Source organism: Telopea speciosissima, chromosome 2 (assembly GCF_018873765.1).
Source record: "Telopea speciosissima isolate NSW1024214 ecotype Mountain lineage chromosome 2, Tspe_v1, whole genome shotgun sequence".
In the NCBI taxonomy this organism is placed as follows: domain Eukaryota; kingdom Viridiplantae; phylum Streptophyta; class Magnoliopsida; order Proteales; family Proteaceae; genus Telopea; species Telopea speciosissima.
This window is the reverse complement of record NC_057917.1, coordinates 62,968,081-62,995,422: the sequence shown is the minus strand read 5'-3', so window position 1 is coordinate 62,995,422 and position 27,342 is coordinate 62,968,081. Positions and strand designations below refer to the sequence as shown.

At 40.3% G+C, this 27,342-nt stretch overlaps 2 protein-coding genes across 2 annotated transcripts; one reads left to right on the top strand and one right to left on the bottom strand.

The window, feature by feature from the left end:
• Window positions 1–652: 652 nt before the first annotated feature.
• LOC122652025 (protein NUCLEAR FUSION DEFECTIVE 4-like) lies at window positions 653–25,208 on the top strand. The gene is made up of 3 exons (XM_043845647.1): window positions 653–1,043; window positions 22,836–23,746; window positions 24,311–25,208. Exons 1-3 carry the CDS (start codon window positions 720–722, stop codon window positions 24,795–24,797), a joined length of 1,722 nt encoding a protein of 573 aa, XP_043701582.1. The 5' UTR covers window positions 653–719; the 3' UTR covers window positions 24,798–25,208.
• On the bottom strand, window positions 13,021–26,920 carry LOC122652026. Its single transcript, XM_043845648.1, has 2 exons — window positions 26,292–26,920; window positions 13,021–13,035 (listed from the first exon to the last, which is right to left on the bottom strand). Exon 1 carries the CDS (start codon window positions 26,882–26,884, stop codon window positions 26,321–26,323), a length of 564 nt encoding a protein of 187 aa, XP_043701583.1. The 5' UTR covers window positions 26,885–26,920; the 3' UTR covers window positions 13,021–13,035; window positions 26,292–26,320.
• Window positions 26,921–27,342: the final 422 nt, after the last annotated feature.

Sequence of the window (27,342 nt, the reverse complement as noted above, 5' to 3'; positions counted from 1 at the left end):
CAAACTCGAAAAAGAACGCTATCGGTTTAAACTTTAAATTACGATGGTTATTTTTTAGGGAAAATTATTTGAAAAGAACGTTTAACAATGTCATTGAAGTTTTAAATGTCAGATTGAAATCTAAATGACATCTCTTACTATCTCTAATTCCCCAAATGACCCTCAAATTCTTATCTAACGGTTGAGTCGTTGATGGTACCTACACATGCCCTGTCCTATATCACTACCTGTTTCACCTTCAGTTAAAACAAGAAAGAAAAGAAGGGACACGGAAAGACACCTATTTTTGTCCAGCTCTTACCATTGTAATTTTAGTATCTTCCAAATCTCTCCTTGTAAAAGAACTCTTTTATATTCTTTTCAATTAATTAATATGATTAAAGGAAAAAGATTTTTGTGTGTTAGAGTTTGGCTTATGTCAGCACTCTCATGAGTCTATCTCTCTCCTCCTCCCGTGAAAAAACATCTCTTTGGTCCCTTATTTTAAGGAAGAAAGAGATAAACACATGGGAGTCTACAGAAAACTGTTTTCGTATGATTAATATTTATTTATGTACATCTCTTCTCTTTCAGTCTCTCTCAATCCCTCTCTGTCGTCTCTATTAAGTAGTGCTCAAGGCAAGACAGCTTATCGATAGGGAGACTGAGAGAGACCTGTTTGAGGAGCAACAGTATCTCTCTCTCTCTCTCTCTCTCTCTCCCTCTGTGAATGATCAACCATGCCGGTTTTGAAAGCAGGGAGTAGGCCTCCATGGGTGGGTCTTGGATCAGCTGTTTGGATTCAGATAGCAGTTGGGAACAGTGCCAACTTCTCTCTCTTTTCCCATTCTCTGAAATCTGTTCTGGGTTTCAACCAACAGCAGCTCACCATGCTTGGAGTTGCCAATGATATCGGAGAGAATTTTGGGATTCTTCCCGGTGTCATCTGCAACAAATTTCCACCTTGGGTTGTTCTTTTCATTGGAGCTTGCGCTTGTTTCTTGGGTTATGGAGTTATCTGGCTTGCTGTAAGCCAGACTGTTCAGTCTTTGCCTTACTGGCTGGTGAGTTTTAATCTCCACCTTACCCATTTCAGATTATGGTTTTGTTTTTATGTAATTTTGTCTGTTCAATCACTTTAAAATTTTTTTTTTCTCCCCTCTAATTTGGTACTTTGATGAGTAGATGATGATCTGATCTGGTTATTGTGCATTAGTGATCTATGGCTTTTCTCGCATGTTTTGATGTGTTTCGTTATTTATTTTCCTACTGAAAAGCAAAGCTATCTTTTGGACACGACCAAAATCTTTTCTGCGCTACTGTGATGCAGTAGTTTGTGGTAGTTGGCTTTTGCAGTTTCTGCACTTGATTAAGCAGTTCATCGACTTGTGGAATTTTATTGGTATCGGGTTTATCCTACAAGTGAATAAAAACCTAGGAAAACTTCCCACTTCACATATTATGGATGCCAGATTAACAAGTAAAATGACGATCGGGGGAGCATTGGATTTCTAAATCAGTTGGAGCTTTGAATGCTATTAATCCAGTGTGCACAATTGAAATAAAATAATGATCCTCCTTATCCAAACCACTAGACAAAGGCCATGTATGGCATTTGTCTTTGCTTTGAATTAGTTGTTTATTTATTTTTATTAGATGAGTGAGCTTGGATATATGCATATTCGAGCTCTCGACCTAGCAGCAAGATTTAGTAAACTCCTCCTCCCCTTCCCCTCCAAAAGAAAAATATTAGCATCAATATCTTTGAAATTTGGGTACCTTTGGTGTTCCTGTAAACCATTTCCCCCCCTTCTTTTGTCTGGATTTGTGTGGCATCTGATTTTGAAGGTACTCTACTCTAATAAAATTTATCCATAGATTATTGTTTTAGCCCATTAATAATTTTTAAGCCTTGAATACTCAGTCATGCCAATATATTCTTCCTAGGAGGTTTTTTCAGACCTGAATTATATTTCTTGGTGCTGTAATAGATGCAGTAACATTCATGTTAGATCATTTCATTGCTAGACTCTTACTTCTTTCCTTGATTTGTACCAAGTTCTCGTGTTTACATTTATCCAAGCAAGTATGGTGTCTTTCCAATGTTATATTTCTATTCCTGAGTACACATCAAGTGTCTTTCAGGTGGCTCTTCCTAATTGCTTCATAAACCCATGTTAATTCCAAATATTTAAAAGATCTTCTCGAAACTAAATAGGAATGGCCTTATGACCCTTATCCTTGAATTGAAGATATGTGTCTCTAAATGGCACTATTTATACTGTAGTTGGTGCATAGAATATCATATTTACTATAGGTTAAGCTAGTCAACTCTATCAGGGGATTAGAAAAAAAAAAAAAATCCATTTGGTTGGGCTCATATATGTTCTGGTGATTGTCCCCTAAGGACTCATCAAATACTAGGGTAGAAATTGTTGTGTAAAAGTTCTAGTTGGAATTGTTTGGGGGACCCCCCCCCCCTTCCTTAAGACACCTCATTTGAAGATATGCATAAGGCTGGCTGCTAGTTTTAATAGCTTAGGAGATACATTAACCTGCTTTCTTTATACTATTGTGTTGTACTGAGATGGACACTTGGGGGGGGGGGTAGGGTGGGGTGAATCAGTGTTGACTGAAAATTAAATCCAACTCGTTTGTTCTTCAACTCACTTGTTGGCTTCACTGGCACTCAAGCACACTAGCACGCGCAACTATCACAAATCACACACCACCCTGCAGCAAACACATACACACACATATGACTTTCACCAGCTGGAGCTATCACCTGCCACACATCATAAATCTCATCCTCCATTAACCATCCTGCAATAGATAATATAGGAATGCAAATGTACGAGTACATACCACAAGAGGGATATATACGTGGTTCGATAGTGTGCCTACATCAACGGTGCAAATAAAATAACCTGGCCTCTGTACAATGCACAATACGATGATTCAACCACACCCACAGTTAGGAGCTACAACCCCTAGTTTATGCAACTACAACTGCAAGGGAGGACCTATTCCCCACTACTTTTTTTTTTAAACTCGAATATTATCTGGGACCCGGGGCAGCCCCTAGAATTTTATTGCAAATTCAAAATATTAGAGGTACAAAGGCGCGGGGGGGGGGGGGACTTAACCTGCCTTATCCCTGCCCAAAGGAACAGATCACTCTCTCACACAACTATAAGAAAGCCCACCCCGCAAAAAAAGAAGCTAAAAATTACATTCTAAAAACTGGTAAACCAACTTTATCTTCCCTTAAGATCCTACTTAATTCCTGAGGAAGAACCTGATCCTGCGTAATTCCTAAGGCCATTGTTTGTAATCTTTCACATGCAAGATTTCCCGAAAAATCAGTTGCCCGATTACTTTCGCGGTACTAAAAAGAAAGACCTATCCCCACTACCAAGCTTCCAGTCGGTAGCGAAAGATTACAAGCAATGGCCTTATATAAGTTTCCCTAATTACAAGCTCATCACCATGTACAAATCCCACCCAATGGCTTACAAATAATGATTTATGCAAAAACACAAATACCTAGCCTACACTCTATTAAAATAAAAGGGATTTGCAAAGGGGTTACCTACATAACCGGGTAACCTCCGGAGATACCGTAGATTGAACGCCTTCAATCAATGAAGCACTCCTCTTACTTTTCCTTCCTTTGTTTCCTCTTTTTCTTCTTCTTCTCCAGTTCTCCTTTTCCTCTCTTCACAAACCCTTGAGATGTTATGTTACTTGCAGAATTCTCTAAAGCTTCACATGAAGGCTTGAAACCATTAAAGGAGTTTGAAGCTTGGAAAACTAGGGTTCAACCTCTTGGGAGCTTTCTCTTCAAAATTCTTCCTCAATTCTGAGCTTTCTTCAAACCCTTGAGTGTGTTCTTGAATGCACTGCACCAAATCTTCATTTGAAAGCTTCAATCACAAATTGTGCATATAAGATTTGGAGATTCTTGGATTATACATCAATAAAGCTTCCTCTCCTCTTAAGTCACTCCTCTCAAGATCAAGGATATCTCCCATAGCTAGTCTCTTTTAGCCTAGGTCATATATATAACCCCCATTCAAGAGCAACTTAAAACCCCCAAAATCATGTTTTTGAGCGGAGCTGGTCAGACTGGTTTCGAGTATGGTAGACTGACCTTTGCTCGGTCTGGATGGCATAACTCTCTCTGTATAACTCCTCTGACCTTGATTCTTTTTGCATATGAAACTAGACGCATACTGCTACAAATTTCATGTTTTGAGCTACTCCGAAATCACCCATTAAGCTACCTCAAATTGCCCTTAAAGTCATGCCATATGCAAAACAGGTTTTGGAAATTAGTCATATCTCCCTCATCTTAGCTCCAAATGAGCCGATTCTTTTTCCACATGAAAGCTGATTCAATGGGCTACAACTTTCACGTTCACACCTTCAACCGAAGTCTAGTGCTCGGATCCCAAAATCAATCTTGAAACTGATGCATATGCTGAAACTGCTACCTGAAGCATACGTGTCATGCCTGATGAACATGTCATAACTTCCCACTCTTGTATCGGATTGATATAACAAAACAAAATGTGGTTGGAAAGCTAACTCAAAGATATTCATTTCACATATTTTAGGCTCCTCCAAATTCCAACTAAAGGACAGATCAAAAAATTCCCGAACTGCTGTATGGTATAGAAAACAGAATCTAGGCACTATGTGCGACATCTTCATTCGAGACCATAGATCCCTCATCCGAGCTCAGGTTGGCCAGATTCTTGAGGCATTGTGAAGCCTACTCATAAGACTAAAGTCATATAGTTTTGAGCTTTAACAAAATAATAATAAATGATATCTCCCAATACCCATGAAGTTGCTGCTCTTAACACAAACTTGCAGTTTTCCTCACATAACTGCATCCTTCTCGTTCAGCAGCACCGCTTCACCTTTGGCAACACACCTCATGTACTCAAAGGCTTACAATTGCCGCTTCACCATCACAAAAACAGCAAGCCTCTCATCACCTCGTGATGATGCCAATTGTACCAGCCCTGCTGCCGACTGTTAGCCAACTCTCCAGCTCTGTCAATTGAGGCATCTCACTGCCACCGCCTCTGCTACCTGCCACATGCAATAACATAGCAAATCTTTTCAAGTGTTCTGACACTCTACCAACTGCCCTTTCATCTACTTAACTGCTGCCACACTATCAATAGCGCATCTCCACAGCTTCTGCCCACTGCATTGACACCTGCACTACTTGCTCAGTCAAACTTATGCATGCTCTGCCTTTGACTGTGTGTATTGACAACAATGACAACACTAGCACAATGCATCCTGCACTACTTGCCCAGTCAAACTTATGCATGCTCTGCCTTTGACTGAGTGTGTTGACAGCAATGACAGCAGTAGCACAATGCATCATGTGCTCAACATATTGTAGCTGAAATAGTGAGTAAAATCTTCCAAGAAGTAGGGAAGATTCAATTGACCGTTATAGAGTACGACAAACAGTCCTAAAAGCACTGTTTTGATAGAAAGCATTCCTCTCTTGGAAATTAATTTTTTTTTCTAAGCAACTAAATGCACATAAAAATGCTTTGTATCTGAAAGTGTACCTGCTCCCCTGGAAACTACAGAACATTATCAAGATGGGAGGTGAAAGTAAAAGCACTTTCCAACAGAATGTTAATTTTCTGCATGTCTGGTTGCCTACTAGTCTTTCATTTTGTAGACTTTCCATCCAATTTGGATGGCAAAATCACTCTCTCAAAACATTTTTAGAGTCGGTAGTTCACTTCAGTTTCTACTTTTCATGACAGACCAAACAGCCAGCAGCAATTCTATCTTAAATATATTTCCCTCAATTTAATGTACTCTTCTTTTTACTTTGCTCAAAACCAGCCTTGGGGCAAAATTTGGGTTTAGGATTAGAGAAATCAGGACTTGGTAGAATAAGTGACAATGATGGATTAAGGATTCTTCACTGGTATGATTGGGGTAAAAACGAGTGAATAGGTTGAAAGAATGGGGTAGATTCTGGGTTCGAGGATTTGACAGATAATAAACCAATTAATTTGGTTGCTGTTTTGCATTGATTATAGATTTTGTTCTGCTACTGTTTTTCTTTGATTTCAGAATTTTGTTAAATAGCAGAACAGAAAGTTTAAGATTACTCTGAACTCCAGTAATGATCTCTATTTAGCCTAGTGAGATATTCAGAAGACATGAACTCACTTTGGTTGAAAGTTTGACTGAAGTAATCAGGTAACAAAGTTACTAACTTGTCATCCTCCATAGTCTTTCTTGAAGAAAGAACCATCACTAAGTTATTATTCGGCTCCACAAATCAAACTTTTTGTGGGAGTCAACCTCCTTACCCTTTTCTCTAGAATGAGGCAAGTGATTGTAGAGTTAAGTGTATTTGATGATATTTATGTTTCTCAAACCTTGACATCAGATTCATGGAGTCCTGTTTGATGGGCACTAGATTGGGCCAGCTTAGTATGGGATAGGTTAAAGGGTTTGATTTAACACACTTTTGGCGTATTGGTCAAGTACTTGACATATAGCCACTGTTGTTGGGAGCCTGATTACGATTAATGTCTGCAGGGCATTAAAGTCCTGCTCTAGATAGTGGAAACTCATTTGCTAGAATATATATAGTTCTCTAAGATTTTGATGGGTTAGGGTAATGGTGGTCTCATGCTTATTGGTGAAAGACCTTGTGGTTTCAAAACAATATGTTGCATGCTTAATTGGTGAAGGACCTTCTGGTTTCAAAACAATATGTTACTGCCTGACTGTCCTACATGAGTGAGTGGAACAGAAAAAGTTCCTTCCCACAAATATATTATCTTGGCAAAAGTACCAATGTGTGAACTTTTCAAACTTTTGGGACCTTCTAGTCCCCCAAACAATTTTATGTTATAGATTATAGATTCCCCTAACCCCTCAATATTTTGGGACCGAAAGGTCTTCGACGTAAGAATCCTATATCATATCAACATAATGTTCCATGTTGGCACCTCAAGTAAACTCATTTCCCCAAATTTACCCCTATTTTTTAGTTTTAATTTCCCCCTTACTACCTAACTAAAGAATTTTAGATAGTAAAGAAATCGGAGGTGCAGACCCCATCATAAATGCATACAGGATGCTTACCTATTTACCAACTTATATATATTAGAATTTCAGATTATGTTAGATAGACAATTGGATTTTAATTCAAGGATAATGTTCAAGCTCGTGAGATAATATCTAGGCCTGCTGTTAATGCAAGGACTAGGCCAGCAAGCCTTTTTAAGATTTAGAAATCAGCCAGCTTTTGTGAGGTGATGAATCAACACATTTAGATAAGAAATCAGCCTGACAAATAAGATGATAATTTGGGGCCAATATGATGAGTTGGCAAATAAAAAAAGGGAGAAAGAAGATAAGCAAAAATAAAATAGGATTGTGTATGGGTAGCCTTTTAGATAGAGTTTTAATTGGAGATTGTATATGGCAAGTTTAGAGAAAGTAGGAGAGACAATAGGAGAAGTGGTGCAACCCAATTGCGTCCAAGCTCAACAACTAAGCCTTTATGGAGTTCTACCCACACAAAGCCCACAAAGCCCACTTGGCCCATAATGCAAAGCAAGCCCATTACTAGCATTTTTTAGTCTTTATTATGCAATATAAAGGTTTAATCTCAGCCATTAAAGCTCAATTGGAATTGATGACTGAGATATCGTAGGAGATATTAGGGTTTGATTTTGATATGTGGAAAGCTTCATAGTGGAAGATGATATGGCATCCTCTTTGGTGATTATTTCAACTACCCTAGTGGAAAGATGATGTGTAAGCAAAGAGGATGATGTGAACTCTTCACATCTTTAGTGCTTGATGATGTGGCAGCCCTTCTCCCAAAGATTCTCTTGGTCCAAGCTCCTTCAACTACTTCTCTCAGGAGTCTTCCTTGATGACTACAAAGTTCCATTAGTCCAAGAGAGTCTTCCTAAAAGACTATAAAGTAACAAACATCTTCTAAGGTCTTTTCTATTGGAACACCCACATCAACCTTGAAGCTTGCATCAAGGCACATTGAACAACCCCTATGTCTTGGAATATACTTTTAGTTATTTGTTTTCTATAATTTTCATTTTCTTTGAAATTTAGCATGTAATCTCAACCCTTGAAAATCAACGGTTGAGATATCGTAAGAGTTTTTAGGGTTTTCTTTATTTGCCTATAAAAGGCCTATCTATGTTGTTTGTAAGTTATTCTATTTTTAAATGAAATTCTCTATTGTTGCTTCAAGCACTCTTGTGAACCAAATTGAGTTCCTCCCCCTGAAACCAAACTGAGTTTCAACTTCAATCTTGAAGAATTGAAGATTTCCTAGTGACCTCAAAGTGTTGCCACCATCAACCTTGAAAAGTTGGTAAGTCTACCTCCACCAAAGGACTTAAAAGAGTACTTTTTTGGAGTTACTATCATCCTTACCTATCCGCTACCTTTTCCTCTCATTTTATGATATATTTATTACATCTATCTCATCCTTTCCAATCCAAATCTGTGCTCATAACATTTCCCTTTTCATTTCTATATTGCACACCAAGTTTGAAAACTCATTCTATAAGTTTCCCAGATTTGGATCTGTGCAGTAACCTCCACTTCACGACCCCATATCACCATATTTTATTCCTAATTTTAGAAAACTTAAAGAACAAAAGTTTTAGCCCTATCTGTTAGTTTTCATCTCCAACTGGAATCACCTCAAACCAAGTTATATACTGGATGTTATCCTTATTTTACTAGAACAGTGCGAATCTGCCCAGAATTGAGATTTCACTCTTGTAGTTATCATTCTCTCCCGATCCGATTTTTTACAGCATAACAAAGGGTTACATCAAGAAGAAAATAAAAAAGGGAGAGCATTATGTGTGTGACCTCTTTGTCCATAATCGGTTTTGGTGAGAAGAAATAGGAGAAGATAAAACCCCACTGTAGGGGATTTCTCTCTCATGGTTTTGTCAAGGAAATACCTAGGGCTGCAAGTTTGGCCCTGTCGGCCCGAACCCGCGTTATGATGGTTATCCTCCTGATCAAAATTGATCCGACAATTCTGATGACGAGGTTGAAGCCTACTCGGTCCTTGGCCCACCCTGAGCCCGAACAGGGCTTGGGCTAAAGATTTCTGGCCCTAAGGGCGGGTTAGGGCCAGAAATTCTTGGCCCAGAGTTAGGTTCGGGTCGGATCAGGGTTGAGACCTCAGGCTCAGCTCGACCCTGATTTTTTACCCTGAAGAAAATTCTTTATTTATTAAAGGGTAAATTACACCTCAGGTGCCCAATTTTTATGAAAAGATTGTTTTAGGTACCCAATTTTTGAAAACTGATGTTTGGGGTGCCTCTTTCTCTAAAATGATCTAAAATTCCAAATTTATCCCTCTTAAACCCACCTCTTTACCTTCACCTCCCAACCACTGCCGCCATCACCATCGCCTCAACCCCTGCAACCTCGACCTCCTGCGCCGCCCTGCCCCACCACACCACACCATGCTCCCTGCCCCATCTCTTCCCCAAGCGAACCCCCCACCCTTCCCTACCCTGAGAGAAGTAGCCATGGAAGCATGGATAAACATCTGTATGTTGCAAGCAAGGAACCTGCAACTACAACCAACGCATATCCGCATCCATTGAATGGAGATTGTAGTGTACGGTGTGCCTTCTTAATAATACTCTTATGTAGTTGCGTGGTTTATGCTTATTTCTCGACGGCAGAAATATAGATCCACCTATTTCTGAGGAGGCAACAAGCAAGTGATTGCGGTTGTCCAAGTCGAAAACCGAAATACCAACTTATTCCATTAATTACCTTTTTTCCCAAAGATAAAGATGAGAAGATCAAGCCACTACCTCGCTTCCTTCCTCTCTCTCTGTTATTGTTATTCTCGACGTTCAATAATGAGAAGGTATTTTTTCGTATTGGTTTTCATATCAGTTTTACAAGATCAGAGAGGTGGAGCTAAGATTTCTCATTTCTCTGTAGGTTTCTTGGAGCGCAAGACTTTTAAGCGTGGATCTTTAATTCGGACAAGGAAAGATAAAAACCTGATTGGATGTGATACAGTGAAGAGGATTCTCGCCGCTGGAGCTGCTGCACTCATTAGGTTGCAATGGTTGTTGGGATTCTGCAATTAGATTTTTTATCCCTGAACGTTCAGTTGTGCTTCCATGGCTGCTTCTTTCAGGGCAGGAGTGGGGTGGGGGGTTCACTTGGGGAAAAGATGGGGTAGGGAGCATGGTGTGGTGTGGTGGGGTGGGGTGGGGTGGGGCGGCGCAGGGGGTTGAGGTTGCAAGAGTTGAGGCGATGGTGATGGCGGCAGTGGTTGGAAGGTGAAGGTGAAGGTGAGGGGTGGGTTTAAGAGGGATAAATTTGGAAATTAGGTCATTTTAGAGAAAGAGACACCCCAAACATCAGTTTTCAAAAATTGGGTATCTAAAACAACCTTTTCATAAAAATTGGGCACCTAAGGTGTAATTTACCCTTTATTACAAAATAGAAGTTATGGTACATATAAACAAGTGGCTAGTGCACTTCGTAGCCTGTGGTGCGTAAAAGCCCATTGCTACTGGGAGGTCTTGGGTTCAAGCTTCTTCTTTCACATCTTCTTTCCACTTGCTATTTTAATTTGCTTATTGCAGGGTCAGGGTAAAGGTCAGGGCCAATAGGCCAAGCTCGACCCAATCAGGGCCAATTAGGGTGGGCTTAAGCTAGGGCTTGGCTTGTCAGGGTTAGGGCGGGCCTGGGCCCAGCTAAGGGGACTCAGGGTTGGGCTAGGGTTTTAAAAAGCCCGGCCCATCCCGACCTGTTGCAGACCTAGAAATACCCCACAATCTTGAGAATAGGAGAGAAAAAAGGAGTGTTTGAGGATAAGTAGGAGAGATTTGAGAGAAATAGGAGTTAAGAGGTCATGCTCAGTTAGAAGAAAAGAACAGAAAACTCAGAAAATCTAGAGGAGAAATTGGCCAGTTCATGAGGTGATAGTTTCAGCAATATTATGTTGAAGGTTGGTTAGGACAGATTAATAGTTGATACAAATCTATGATCTCGGTTAGGAATGTTTTTAGAAGTTCAACAACTCTTTGGATAAGGAACTCGGCCAGGCCAGCTGGGATAGGAAACTGAATTTCAAATCTCCTATACGGTTTCATCTTTACAAGGTAAGGTGAGATTGGGTCCTAAAATGAATTATAAAGGACTCTCCACTCAAGAGAGTGTGCTACTCTAGAAAAAAAAAAGTGGGACAAGTGCTCACTTGCCGAACGCTTGGTCACGGGTTCAACTCCTGTAAACAGCCTCTCTGGAAACAGGGGTAAAGTTGCGTACATTAGACCCTCCCTAGATCCTGCTAAACGCGGGAGCCTTGTGCACTATATATATATATATTAGGGTAAAATGGAACTACTGAAAGTCTAAAAGCGTAAAACTGACAAATTGAGTTCACTTAAGGTGCCAATGTGGAACAATATGGTGACATGGAAAGAAAATATCCTGTATGGAGGACTTTTTGGTCCCAAAATATTGAAGGCTTTAGGAATTTGTGACACAGAATTGATTGGGGACTAGAAACTCCTAAAAGTTTTTGAGCTTTGTTTATTGATACTTCTGCCTTTTTTTTTTTTCTTTCTTTCTTTCAAAGGAAGGATGTTTGCTGGGTGCAGTAGTAAATTATAGAATGCAAAAAGTATCAGAAGCTTGGCTAGATTGTCTTTTGAATCTCAAGAATTAATTCCATTTCGCAAATAGGTGGTGGAACAATGTTGAGCTTTCTTCCAGTTGGTCAAATCCCCAGGCATTTATATGAGGAAGAAAACTACCCTTACAATGGTCTACATTAGATTGAGTACAATAGTATTTCTAGATGGATCATTAACCATGGGTGGCGAAATGTCTTGGAAATCATGGTTAACCATTTGCAACTCTAGATATGGACACATAAGTATCCATATCCATGTCATGGCTGATGGTGGACAAAGAGAATGAAATGACTTGGATATGCAATTTTCTATTTCATAAAAAATGTTCTTTGATAATATATTGCATGAAAGTCCACTATTACATAGCCTGTGTCTTATTGGATGATTAAAGTTTCTTGTCACCATATAATGTGGTATGGCAGGAAAATTGTGTTGGGACTCAGGTAGAATTCACCCTTATAAGCTAGCCATTATGGAAGGAGGGTTCTTAAGTCCTCATCAGTTTTCACATCGAGCTATTCACATTCGATGTGGAATGGTTGCTTTTGCATGGAACCCCAAAAATTTCCCTCTCCGTGTGGGAGCACACGTGGGAACTGAGGTCTTTCCTGACGGATTTTCTCCATCTTGGAGGCACACTGGAGTTGTCGCGCCTCAGCTCTGATTTTATTTGTTGGAACTCCAGTAAAGCTCACCCTTTAAAGGCACACTGGAGTTGTCGTGCCTCAGCTCTGATTTTATTTGTTGGAACTCTGGTAAAGCTCACCCTTTAAAGTTAGCCATTAAGAAGAGGGTGCCTAAGTCGTCATAAGTCTTCACATCGGGCTAGTCACATCTGATGTGGGATGATTGCTTTGTGTGGAACCCAACAATTTGAATCACATTTTAGGATTGGCAAGGATGTGGTGAGCATGTCATGGTGGAAAGCCTGTGTTGTAGTGATACATAGATGTTGCTATGGCAGGTTTAAGAGATCCCTCCTTGTGTATCGGAGGAGGAGTTTGTTGGGACCCTCCTCACATAACAGAGGAGGACCCGCATAAACTTTTTGATGATGGCGGTGAGGAGAGTTCCACTCTCTCATGTCATCTCATTGGCATTCTTCATATATAGAAGGGGGAGATTGAGGCGGTGAGAAACTTCTCTCTCATGTTACTTACACACATCCATGCTCACCCCTAGTGCCGTCCCTTTATAAAAACATAAAGTTAGGAGAGATACGTGAGGGAATACATAGTAATCCGTTCGGTAACGTGATATGAGTGAAAACAAAAGCAAGTAGTTTGTGGTGGTTGCGTGTGGGTGAGTGACGTGAAACAAAATTTCTCTCACCACCTCAAGTCCCCCTTGTATATATATGTTGAGTAACATGCCATTGAGATGATGTGAGAGAGTGGAACTTTCATCACAACCATCTTCATAAAAGTTAATGTGGTTCCCCCTTTGTTACTTGAGGAGGATCCCAACAAACTCCCTCTTTGACTCATGGGGAGGGATCTCCTAAATCTGCCATGTCAACATCTATACATTAAACTTCTCACAATGTAGGAGTGCCCAACACATCTCAACAGGCTTTCCACCATAACGTACATCAAACTTTTCACATTGTAGGAATGCCTAGCGCATCTTGCCAATCCTACAACATGGTTCCTTTGTCTTTGCAAACAGTTTACTCTCTTCATGTAAGCAGTTTACTCGCTTCATTCTTTACCTAACAAATTCTTAGTGCATGTATCATTTTGTGTTTACCGATATCTTTGAATGCATCAGTCTGTATACACCACTATCTGTGCAATTCTATGCACACAGTCTATGTGCCATTCTATGCAACAATAGCACCTCAAATGAACAACATTTGATAATGGAACGGATCCAACTTCGCACTGATCAAAGCTTGTACTTCAGTCATGTAATTACTCTACTAGCATGGCTTCTTACTCATTGTTCGTTGCTTCTTTAAAGCATTTCGGTTTACCTGTATATACTGATGTGGTGGAACTCTGGTAGACGGTTTTTGTTCCTTGGTAATCTTCTCATCAACAGAGGTTCAACTAGTGGCTCTTAAGAGGGTTTTTGTTTCTTGGTAGATCTTCACATCACCTATACCAACTGTAGGAGCATCATCATTGCCATTGTCATTATCTGCATCTCCATTGTCTTGTTGTACACCTCTCTCATCATTATGTGCCATGGGAGGCAAGGTTCTAAAACTCGGTCTTGATCAGGTCAAGTTTTTCCGAGATCCCGAGATCTCGCCGAGATCTCGGTGAGACAGTGCATTGTTTTTTATGTTTCGAAGTTATGTTTCGGTGGGCATATGGCCATAGTTGGCTTCGAAACTTTAAGGTAAGCTTGTTTTAGGCTTAATAAAAATATTTAAAGGTTCAAATTGAAGAAAAAAATTTCTCAATTCTTAACTCCCAAGTCCCAACAATACAATACTATGATTTTATGAGTACTGAGGAGATCGAGGTTCTCGAAATATTCGAGATTTCACCGAGATTTCTCGAAATATTCGAAATCTCGGTTGAGATTTTCGAGATTTGACATTTTCGTGTTTCGTATGCTATCTCGTCTCGACTAGCTCGAATTTACCGAGATTTCTGAGATCTCGGCGAGATTTTGAACTATGATGGGAGGAGGGTTTGAACAAGATCAATGAGCTCATCAGTATGAACAATTCGTTGAGGAGGTATGACGGGATTTTTCATTATCTGAAACGATAATAAAATCTCCAACTGAGTAGTCCGCAACGATATCTTTTTCATTTGTCTTCTTTACCTCTATCTTTGAATCTCTTTTGAGCTTTCTATACTGCTTTTTCATGTCTTTCCTTTTTACAATAACAACATGTAATCCATGGTTTAAGGTTTCGGTTTCAGACCTGGTTTCGGCCAGGCAAAAAACCGAGCTGGACCGAGATCTCGGTGAGTTGGTGCACTTTTTTTTTGGGCCATTTAAACACAATGACACTATCAGATTTTGAAAAATCAAAGTCCAAATAGGAGTTTGACTTCGGACCCTAGGTTGGTAGGCTACGACGTACTAATAGGCCCTATTCTACATAATTTAGTAGTAGAAAGCATACAAATAATGTAAAATACCGAGATCTTGCCGAGATACCGAGATCTTGAATTGATGCTGTTTCCTTAACTCGTTCTCTGTCTCGTCTCGAACCTTCAAAAAACTGAGATATCTCGGAAATCTTGGTGAGACCTCATTTCATGATGTAATCTCTTTCCTTGATTTTTTTTTTTACTTCCCCTCGGTTTCTGTGACAATTGCTTCTTGTTGAGGTGAACCTCAAGATGATTTAACAGCCTTCCCGTCACTTAACTCAATTTGAGCACCCCATTTGGTGCAGAATTACTAAGAGACACCACCAGTGTCTCCCAGCTATCCGGTAACGAGCTGAGAAGTAGCATGATTTGTAACTTATCGTTAAGTACTATCTTCATGGAGGAGAGTTGATGCACAATACTTTTGGGCTTTGTTCAAAAATTTTGCAATTAAACTTTCTTCTCTGTACTTCAGATTCACAAGCTTTTTGATAAAAAAAAAGTTTTGTTGTCGGTAGTCTTTCTTTCTTATAGTTCTTCTAGTTTCTTCAACAGTGAATGTGCCGATGACTTTGTGGATACATGATGGAAAATGGTGCCATCCAGAAATTGTCGGATAAATCTAACACTTTTTCGATCCAAGGTCTTCCATTCAACATCGTGCATTTTTTCTGGTTTCGTAGTATTACCGTCTACGGGTCCGCACAAATCCTTGCAATATAGAAAGCCTTCCATTTTCGTTTTCTAAATCATTCAGTTGTACCCATACAAATTAATCATCCGTGTTGTGGTGTTTCTTTCCATCGTATGCACACGATTTCATGAAACTCGATTTGATACCACTTGTTGGGCCATTCAAACTAATCATCCGTGTTGTGATGTTTCTTTCAATCATATACACATGATTTCATGAAACTCGGTATGATACCACCTGTTGGGCAAAACAAATCAAATACAGAGCAGATATGGGTAGATCCATTCCCGAATCTGGTTAGCATCTAACTATTTGATTGGGTATTAGATATCCAACAAAAGAGAAAAAAAGAAGGCGAAAAAAAAAAACAAATTCCTTCCACGATCATATACGTTTATTTGGTTTAAGCTCAACTTGTATACACATATAATAAAAATAGATACATATTGTATGTATCAATACATAATTCTTACAGATAATATAATTTCTTTTTATAAAATGTTATATTTTCTACACAACAGTAATGACACACCCACATACAAATGCTTCCAAGTGGCCAGATCTTTGAGTGGGTGTGGGAACAGAAGAAGCAGGGATCTCCAAATTTTGCAAGCTCCAAAATTTTGGAGAGTATTGGAGGCAGTGATTATAAAATTTTTAATATAGAAAATAAGATCATATTTTTGTTGTTTTCATCCTCATCATTAATATTATAATAGCAATTATTATTATTCATTATTAATTTGGATGGAAACACAAATAATTTGTTTCGTTTAATACGTTAATGTTATTTATTTAGGAGAGGATATGTGTAGAGATAATTGAATTAGGGTAAGACTCTATAGATCCTTAGATCACAAAGGCCTTGTATTTATATTAAGTAGAATGATAAGGATCCAAGTACAAATAGGAATCAACCTCAGTCCTAATCATATTAGGGATTCCTAGTACAACTAGGAATACCAAACTAGGATTCGGTTGAGGGAGATAAACAATAAGAAAGGAGAAAAATAAAAGGGAATAAAGAGGAAACATCCTAATCTAACTAGGGGTACTTCCCCAATCGATTAGTAAGCAGTCCTAATTCTATTAGGACTGCTTACCCCAATCGGATAGGGGATAAGTAACCTATTTCAACACTCCCCCTCAAGTTGGAGCATATATATCATGCATGCCCAACTTGACTAATATAGGATGAAACAGCTTGCTACTCAGTGCCTTAGTGAACACATCAGCTAGTTGATCAGTAGACTTCACAAAGGGAACACAAATGAGGCCAGCTTCAAGCTTCTCCTTGATGAAATGTCGGTCAACCTCCACGTGTTTAGTACGATCATGCTGGACAGGGTTATGAGCAATGCTAATGGCTGCTTTATTGTCACAATAAAGCATCATAGGAAGATGGACAGCAACACCGATATCCTGTAATAATCCTCTAAGCCACAGAAGTTCACAAATGCCTTGTGCCATCGCACGAAACTCGGATTCAGCACTAGACCTTGCCACAACATTCTGCTTTTTGCTACGCCATGTGACAAGGTTCCCACCCACAAAGGAACAGTAGCCAGAGATAGATTTCCTGTCAGGGGAACCAGCCCAATCGGCATCAGTATAGGCTTCAATCTTCAAGTGACCATTGGAAGATAGAAGAATTCCCTTTCCTGGAGCCGACTTCAAATACCTCAAAATACGACGGACCGCATCCAGATGAGAGGAATAGGGATCATGTATGAACTGACTCACCAAACTTACAGCAACTGCAATGTCAGGACGTGTGTGAGAAAGGTAGATTAGTTTGCCCACTAACCGCTGATAAGCACCCTTGTCAACAGGTTCACCCTCTTTCTCCCTAAGTTTTGTAGTAGCTTCCATAGGAGTATCTGAAGGATGACAACCAAGCAGCCCTGTCTCAGTCAATAGATCAAGGACATATTTCCTTTGGGAAAGAAAGATGCCCTTTGAAGATCGAGCAACTTCTATCCCTAGAAAATATTTTAGGGAACCAAGATCTTTGACCTCAAACTCACGGCCAAGAAGAATTTTCAAATCCCTGATTGCAGCATCATCATTACCAATGACCACAATATCATCCACATAGACAATGAGAAGAGTAACCTTGTTACCAAGTCGTCTGATAAACAACGTGTGATCAGCATTGCCTTGCTTGTAACCTGCTGAGATCATAGCCTTATGAAATCTGCCAAACCAAGCCCTAGGTGACTGCTTTAAACCATAAAGGGCACGCTTCAATTTACAAACCTTGCCCTTAGTCCTATCATTAGAGAATCGTGGTGGAATGTCCATGTATACCTCCTCCTCAAGCTCTCCATGGAGGAAGGCATTTTTGACATCTAACTGCTGAAGATCCCACCCAAGATTTGCAGCACAGGATAATAGCACCCTGACGGTGTTGAGCTTTGCCAAGGGTGCAAAGGTCTCCTGATAATCAACTCCATAAGTCTGAGTGAACCCCTTTGCAACCAGACGTGCCTTATATCGATCCACCGAACCATCAGCCTTCTATTTAACCACAAAGACCCATTTACATCCAACTGGTTTTTTCCCTGGAGGAAGATTCACAAGTTCCCATGTATTATTTTTATTCAGTGCTCCCATTTCTTCCAACATCGCTGCCTTCCACTTTCCATCTGTAGAAGCTTCCTGCCAATTTTTAGGAATCGAAACAGAAGAGAGAGAAGATACAAAGGCACGAAAAGAAGGAGAAAGAGAACTATAAGAGACAACCCGAGATATAGGATGTAAAGTACAAGTCCTAGTACCTTTGCGATGAGCAATAGGTAGGTTGGAGGAGGAGGGACTACCAAGAGATGGAGGATCTGGATCTGGAGCCGGCAATTGAATGGGTATTGGTGCTAAAGTGGATTGCATCTGCCCTCTGTTGGTTCTGCCCCTTGTGTAGGTGAGTATGTTGGAGTTGTCAATTCTCTTCTGAAATTCACCAATAGTTCTCTGCACTGGAGTCAGCTCCCCCTGAATAGGAACATTAACATCACTATTTTCTATGGTCTCCCCCTGTAAAGGATTCCCAGTAGGTGAGGGAGGAATAGTCAGAGAAGGTGGGGCAATGTCCAAAGGTGACTGGGCAGCAGCCGTGGGAGGCTGGGCAGCAGTCAAAGGAAGCTGGGCAGCAGCTGTGGGAGGTTGGGCAGCAGCCGTGGGAGGCTGGGCAGCAGCCAAAGGGGGCTGGGAAGCAGCTAGAGGAACCTCCAGTGGAGGAATCTCAAAAGGCACATCTTCACTTGTACTCTCCCCCTGAAGAGGTGGTGAAGAATAATAAGAAAGCGTCTCATGAAAAACCACATCCATACTAACCAAGGTACGGCGGGAAGGGGGATGGTAACACTTATAACCTTTTTGGGTCGGAGAATAACCCAAGAAAATACAACGGAGCCCCCTAGGCTCAAGTTTGCCAGGGGAGCTAGTATTCCTAGCATAGCACACACACCCAAAGACTTTGGGAGGCACAATAAAGGAGGAATGGCCCAATAAAATATCAGAGGGAGTACGGGAACCAAGAACCCGAGAAGGTAACCTATTGATAAGATAGGCAGCAGTGAGGACTGCATCCCCCCAATATTGAGAGGGAACATTCCTCGCAAACATCAAAGCCCTGGCCATTTCCAGGAGGTGACGATTTTTTCTTTCTACCACGCCATTCTGGGCAGGGGTATCAACACAGCTAGTCTGGTGAATAATGCCATGGTCAGCCAAATACTTCTGAAATTGGGACTCAGTATACTCAGTTCCATTATCACTTCTCAATATTTGGAGAGTAGCCTGGAACTGAGTTTGTATCATTTTATGAAAATGTTGAAAACAGGAGAAAACCTGATTTTTAGTGTGTAAAAGATAAACCCAAGTGTTCCTAGAATGGCAATCAATGAAAGACACAAACCAACGATGACCAGAAATAGATGGTTTACGACTAGTGCCCCAAACATCAGAGTGTACCAAATTAAAACAAGTAGAACTTCTTTTATTTGAAATAGGATAATTTGAACGTGTCTGTTTGGCCAGAACACAGGCCTCACAAAAAAAGTCATCCTTAGTACGTAGGGTGACCAAACTAGGAAATAAATGAGCTAAAATGCCTAAAGGGGGGTGACCTAACCGAGAGTGCCACTGGTAGAGTTCAGAAGAGACCAAGGAGTTCTGATGCAGCGGAGATGGTAGTGGTGATGGAGAGAAGCGACCATCATCAAGCAGATATAGGCCACCATGCACTTTACCCAATCCAATCGTCTTCCTAGAGTCCAGATCCTGAAATACACAATGAGAAGGAAAAAAAGTGACTTTACAGTTAAGATCACGAGTAATACTACTAATGGAAAGGAGGTTAGTAGTAAAATTAGGTATGTGCAAAACAGAAGTCAAGGGAAGAGAAGAAGTGCATTGTATGATTCCTGTTCTAGATATGGAGGAAAGGGAACCATCAGCCACTTTGACCTTATCTTTCCCAGAAGTGGGAGAATATCTGTTAAACAGACTAGAGGAACCAGTCATATGATCTGTGCTCCAGAATCTATGATCCAAGGATGGGAAGCCACAGAAGCACAATGACCTCCAAAAGGAATACCTGGCCGGGCAAAGTGTGAACCTGAAGGAGCCGAAGAATTGGCGATCGCGATGTAGTAGAGGCGTGGCAGCGAAGACTGAGCATACGTAGGAGTGCTCGTATATCATCCCGGATAGACCAGTTTGATGGCGAGGGCTGCGATAATCGCGATCGATGTGCCTTGGGCTTTGTCTTTATCTTTGTCTTAGCAGCCCGCTTAGCTTCAAAATCTGCCGGTTTCCCATGAAGTTTCCAGCACCTCTCTTGTGGTGTGATGGGGTTTGTGACAGTGCTCACAAACAACATTCCCTGTAGTAGAATCACCAAGAGAAGTAGTGCCACTAGGTGCATAAGAGGCTGGGGCAGCAGCCCTGAGAGCTGATCTATCTGTAGTAGGAGGGTGCAACATGGCAGCCCCACGGTTTTCCTCAGAGGACACCAGGGCATAAGATTGTTCAAGTGTGGGAAAAGGTTTATGGCCCAACACTTGAACACGAATCTGATCATATTCCACATTTAAGCCAGCCAAGCAGTCATAGACCCTAATCTTGTCCACATGCTTTTTATAGGAAGCAATGTCATCAACTGTAGTAGGGTAAAAATTAGAGAAGTGGTCCAACTGTTGCCACAGGCTGCGGAGAGTAGCATAGTATTTCGAAACAGAAAGGTCTCCCTGAGTAGTGTGAAGTACCTTTTGTCGAAGTTCATAAACTTGGGCATCATTACCAAGCTGCCCGTAGGTTTCCTTGCAAGCAGCCCAAATCTGGTCGGCAGTATTCAGAAGAAGAAAATTATGCTGTAGTTCTGAAGTCATAGAGCCTATGAGGTATGACATGAGAACACCATTATTGGCAAGCCACTTAGTCTGAGCAGGGCCTTTATCACTGGGCTTCACACTAGTGCCATCAATATGGTCTGTGAGACCACGGCCAGCAATGGCAAAGGAGGCTGATCTGGACCATAGAAGGTAATTAGAGCCATCCAGTTTGATAGGGTTAGGTGAAAAATTGTGATAATCTGTCTTGTGGTTGCTATCATGATCCGAGGTAGCTGTAGAGTTGGTAGAGTCACCCATACCGGCAGCAGAGAATGCCAAAAAATATCTTCAAGTGATATCCCAAATATGAGAAGCAGCAGCCAATAAGAACCCTATATCGATATGGTCAGGGTTTTGAAAAAACCCTGAATTTGATGAAATCGATGAAGGATCCAAGGGGCTGAAAAAAACCTGCAGTGAATGGACTTGAACTGAGGATAAGGAGCCCTTAAGAATGGGAGAAAAATCTTCCTGAAATCAGATTCCAAAAAAAACTGCAGTAGCTCTAAATCCGATAGAGGTAGGGTTTTAAAAAACCCTAATTTTGCTAATATCGATCTCAAGGAGGTCCTCTTCAATAAAACTGAACTGTTGGAGCCCAAATTGCTGTTGAGTGGGTCCAAATAGGTGGAGAAGAAGCCTTCAAAAAATCAGATACAGTAGTGAGCTCAAACTCCTAGATCGACAATTGTCATGGTTTGGAAAAAAACCCTGATTTGGTAAATATCGATCTCAAGGAGGTCTTGAAACTATGATCAGATCTGAGATAGGAACATGAAGCAATAATAAGATATTCCTGCTGCAGTTTCTGGTCTTCAAAAAAAAAGGAGATGATGCCTTGTATTAGAAGTAGAAGCAATCCTCAAAGAACTGAAGCTCCAATTTGCGCAAGCTGGAAGTGCTGGTTCCTATCGAGCAGAATTATGTAGTAGCATCCATGAGGTAATGGGGGCAGCAACTGGATCGAAAGATCACCTCATCAGTGCTGCCCTATGTGACAATAGAGAACAAGGGAGAAGAGAAAGGAGAGACAGAGAGAGAAAGAGAGAACAAAACGAAAAAACTGAAATATCGTGGGAGATGGTCCCTAATTCGAGATTAGCTTTGATACCATGTAGAGATAATTGAATTAGGGTAAGACTCTATAGATCCTTAGATCACACAGGCCTTGTATTTATATTAAGTAGAATGATAAGGATCCAAGTACAAATAGGAATCAACCTCAGTCCTAATCATATTAGGGATTCCTAGTACAACTAGGAATACCAAACTAGGATTCGGTTGAGGGAGATAAACAATAAAAAAGGAGAAAAATAAAAGGGAATAAAGAGGAAACATCCTAATCTAACTAGGGGTACTTCCCCAATCGGTTAGGAAGCAGTCCTAATAGAATTAGGACTGCTTACCCCAATCGGATAGGGGATAAGTAACCTATTTCAACAATATGTCCTTCCAACTATAAGAAAATTGAGGCCTAAATTTGGGTTTGCTGCTCCAAAATTTCTGGATCAGTTCCATTTAAATCTGTGTAAAATCTGTGGAACTGCTATTTAGAGGTTTGGGAACTAAGACATGCTGCAACTCCAAAACTTTAGGCTTTTTGAAATTCCTGCTTCCTCAGTTCTCTCCTACACCTGCTCGATGTGGTCACTTGGTGAGAACCAATGAAGTAAAAATGTCATGCTAACCAGCTAACAAAAATGCTCAGAAAGCCATCATAACTAGCTATGGCATGCCATTTAGTCTTACTTTTTCATGCCTCACGTCTTATTTTTGCTGACATTTGGGTCTTTTAAGACTTGAAATTTAGCACTCTGGTTATCATATTTTTCACTAGTAATTTGTTTTCTACAATCTCAATGGATTTTCTCTATTGCCATTCTACTTTTACTTATGCTGCCTAATATCTTACTTTCACTGTGGATTTTGGTTTTGGCTATATGTTTATGTCTGTCTTACAACTGTGTTAACATTATGGCAGTTATGGCTTGCTCTTTGTGTCGCCACTAATAGCAGTGCCTGGTTCTTCACGGCTGTGCTTGTAACTAACATGCGGAACTTCCCTCTCAGCAGGGGCACTGTTGCTGGTATTCTCAAAGGCTATGGGGGAATATCTGCTGCAGTATTCACTGTGATCTACACTGCAGTGCTGCAAAAATCTTCTTCAAAGCTCTTGCTATTCCTCACACTTGGTGTTCCTCTTGTATGTTTTGCAATAATGTATTTTGTTAGGCCTTGTACGCCAGCAGCTGGAGATGACTCTGCAGAACATGGCCATTTTGTTTTTGTCCAAGCTGCCAGTGTTGTTCTTGGCATATATCTTCTCACAACCACTGTATTGACTGATGTACTCGACTTGAATGCTCCCATTTCCTATGCATTTGTTGCTGTCATGGTTCTCCTTCTTATGGCTCCATTTGCAATCCCAATAAAGATGACATTATACCCAGCTAATCCTAAGAAATCGGGTACACTTGACCTGCCAGTTGGTTCTTCAGATTGTCTGACTGCACTTGAAGGCAATTCAGACAAAACAGAGCCATTATTGACTCCATCTACATCAGAAACACAGCTTGGAAATTTATATGAGAGTGATGATGCTTCAGACATTGATGTTCTTCTGGCTGAAGGGGAGGGAGCAGTGAAGAGGAAGAGGCGACCAAGGAGAGGGGATGATTTCAAGTTCTTTGAAGCTGTTGTGAAAGCGGATTTCTGGCTCCTGTTCTTGGTTTACTTTATTGGTGTTGGGTCAGGCATAACTGTTCTCAATAATCTCGCACAGATTGGGATTGCACAAGGTGTGAATGATACAACAATTTTGCTGTCTCTCTTCAGTTTTTGCAATTTTATTGGCAGACTTGGTGGAGGTGCTGTTTCTGAGCATTTTGTCAGGTCAGTATTATATTCCCCTTGGTATGTTGTTCATTGGGAACTCTTCTTTCTCCTTTTTGAGTAAATAGCATGAAATTAAATTATGTGCTGAGCATTGGATCATAGCATTAAAATCACCATTTTGAAAAATGCTGCTTTGATCAATTAGCCATGTCCAGTAGTAAGAGAAAGTAACTGATTGGACAATTAGGATTGGAAAGTTCCTTTATCTACCCTATGGACATCTAATCCATGCAATTTAATGAACTTATATTTATGCTCATCCTACGGAGACCGTAATTCTAAAATCATGCTGATTGGAGAATCCCTACTTCCTTCCTTCATAAGCATTGTCCAACAGAAATCAATTGATTGGATGATTATGATGCTCTGATGGTTTTGATATCTCTGCTATGACCCCATCAGTGAGGTGATCATCACTTTGGACTTGCTGTGTTGGTGAAACCATACACTGCTCGTGTGTAGCAATGAGGCTTCACTACAGAATATATTACCATCATCTTCCATATTTCCTTTTGATCCCACTTGAGTTTGTTTTGATGTATGAGATTCTTTTGCTTACAGATTAAAAACAATCCCTCGGACAATTTGGTTGACATGCACACAAGTAATCATGATCATTGTGTACCTTTTGTTCGCTTCAGCTCTCAGTGGTACCCTTTATGCGGCAATTGCTTTACTTGGGATCTGCTATGGGGCTCACTTCTCGATAGTGATCCCGACTGTCTCTGAGCTTTTCGGTTTGAAGCACTTTGGTATAATTTACAATTTCATGGCGATCGGTAATCCTCTTGGTGCATTACTATTCTCAGGTCTTCTTGCTGGTTATGTATACGATACAGAGGCAGCAAAACAGCATGGGTTTGGGTTGGTCGAGAATAGTGCTTCCTGCTTGGGTCCTAATTGCTTTAGGCTTACATTCTTGGTCCTAGCTGGCGTCTGTGGTCTCGGCTCTGTGTTGAGCCTAATCCTCAGTAGTAGAATCAAACCTGTTTATCAAATGCTATATGCCGGGGGTTCCTTCCGTCACCCTCAAAATTCGCTTCACTGATTGGGAGTTCAATGCTTTTTTAGGATCTGAATATTAATAAAGGTAAAATATTTCTATGGGAGCGCATTGTACCTTGGCTGCCTCAGGTGTCATTAAATCTGTGCTTGTGCCCTGAACAGTAAGAGAATTTAGGGCTCCATTCCTCCCTGGAGATCTGGCAGTATTGGGGGTATTGTGTAGCAAGGAAAGCTTCCTTCCTCCAATATTGTAATTTAATGTATCTTTTTGCTAATCAAGCAAAAGATGTTACTGGTATTGGAGTTAGATATAGATATGCTTGGAGTGCCAATTTTTTTGAAGCCTTATTTAATTCTATCTTTATTATAAACAGTAGGTGTTGCATCTATGGGTGATGCATTCAATCTTGTATTATTGCAAAGATAAGGGTGGTGGTTGGTACCCATAGTCTTAAGACTTGAGGGAGATGTATTACATATAATCTCTGTATAAACTGCAAATCATGAACTTGAAGAGAGATTTTTTTAGTGAAACTCAAAGATATTAATGCTAGAAGTTAATTATATGCTATTGATTATTTATCCTCTATTGCCTTGGATTTGAATAGTGAGATTTATTTATTCCTGCAAACTTGTTTCTTCTTATCTGTGGATTTATAAGCCACAACTGTGCTAGCCATTATCAAAGGTAGTTGAGAAATTAATATATTATGTCCCCCCCCCCCCAACCCAAAAAATATATACATAAATAAAAGAGTTTGCATTGGATTCGCCTAATCTCTTTGTTTTTTTTTTTTGTTAAATAGTCTACATTGTACAACCTACTCACCCTCCAAAAAAAGAGACTTATTAGTTACCTTCTACCTGAATTCACAAGTTTTGAAATGCTTGTTCACGCAATTGTTGGCAACTTATAAAACATTGAGATCTATCCATGCTTGCACTTCTGATGAATAACTAATATTAGAACAAAGAGGGAAAGGGAGTTAACAAATTTCAAGTTCTTGAAAGAAAAATGGTTCTTAAAAGGTACAGTAGGCAAAAATGTCTGAATGCTGGTTTGCACATCTTTACAATCAAGAATTCTGCAATGAGGTTTCTTTGGAGGACTAGTTTGAGGTTCTATTGCTCACAATTCATTTGAATGAGAACAGTTTATATCGATAAGATCACTGACTTAGGCTTGAGTTGCTACTCAAAACCGAACAGGTCTAGCTGAATTTCTTACTCAGATGTTCAAAAGAAACCAATAGGCTCTAGCTGAATAGCTTATAGGAAGATTTAAAACCAAGCACTGAAATAGCTGGATTTCTTACTAACCTCTATTGGAATACATGATTATACATACATGCCTACTATAATAATTTCCATCACAAACTAGCTCATAAATGCTTTCTTTGCTAACATAGCAACACCCCAACCAAAAAATAAAATAAAATAAAATAAAATCTAATGACATAAGCAGGCACTATGAAGCTAAAGTGTGTTTCTTCATGACCCACCATTGCAGAAGCCAAAACTCTTGTGGTGGAAGAACCCCAATTTGAAGAAGAATGCAAAAGAAATTTATGTTGGTTTCAAATCTTGAAACATAGCATCCCACTTGATCTCTTCAGTAGCACTAGACCAATATGCATCATTGTCAGCTTTTTCGTCGTTGTGGAGTTGGTAACCCACTGGACTTCCTCCACCACCATTGGGAGGTCCTGCAACCTTTGGATTTCCATTTGTGAGCATCAATTTCCCTTGTTTGAGCATCATCAACCTCTTATTCCTCTTCAACATGGCTCCTCTCCAACGCTTATTATTATTAGACTTCTGGACAACAATGAGAGCAGAGTCATCACCATGAACCCATGTGTGGATATAATTGGAAAGACACTTCTTGGTTTTCTTGAGTGCAGCTATAACCCTGGACACAGGATGTGGCCTTCCACCTTTCTCCTTCCTAGCAAGCTTGAGTATCTCTAACCTATGCTTGGCTATCGATATGCCGATACTCTGGAGGAACTCATGGTTAAAGTAAGCTATATCTTCCTCATCAAGCTCATTGTGTGCAAAAGCAAGGCTGTATTCTTGCACAAGTGAAGGCTGTAGCTCAGTTTTGGATAACCAGGAGAACCAGTCCATGGCTTTGTGAAGATGGGTATCTGTGTGGGATGGGGTGGTTTGGGTATATATATATATATATATATATAAAGCAGGAGATAATGTTTAGACTCTATGAAAGGGTATGGAGTAGTTGTTGGGTCCACTTCAATTGCGATGTAGTTGAGTGAGAGGGTGAGAGCTGAGAGTGACAAATTGGTTCTTGGGACCCTCAGCTGTTATTCCCTCCAAATTCCATTAACTGGTCACATGTGACAAACACTCTTTATGACTTCTGAGTTCTGAGTGAGCCCTAAGGGCTAAGGTTTTGTTTTGGAAAGAGAAGATTAGCATCAATCACGGCTTGGAAAAAGATGGTGTGTGTGGGTCACCTCTCCTCCTAGAGTTGCCCTTTTTTTTTTTTTCTGGAGGTAGGGATGTATGTAAGATTCATGATTTCAAACTTTATTGTGAACTGTTTATGATGGTTATTTATTGAG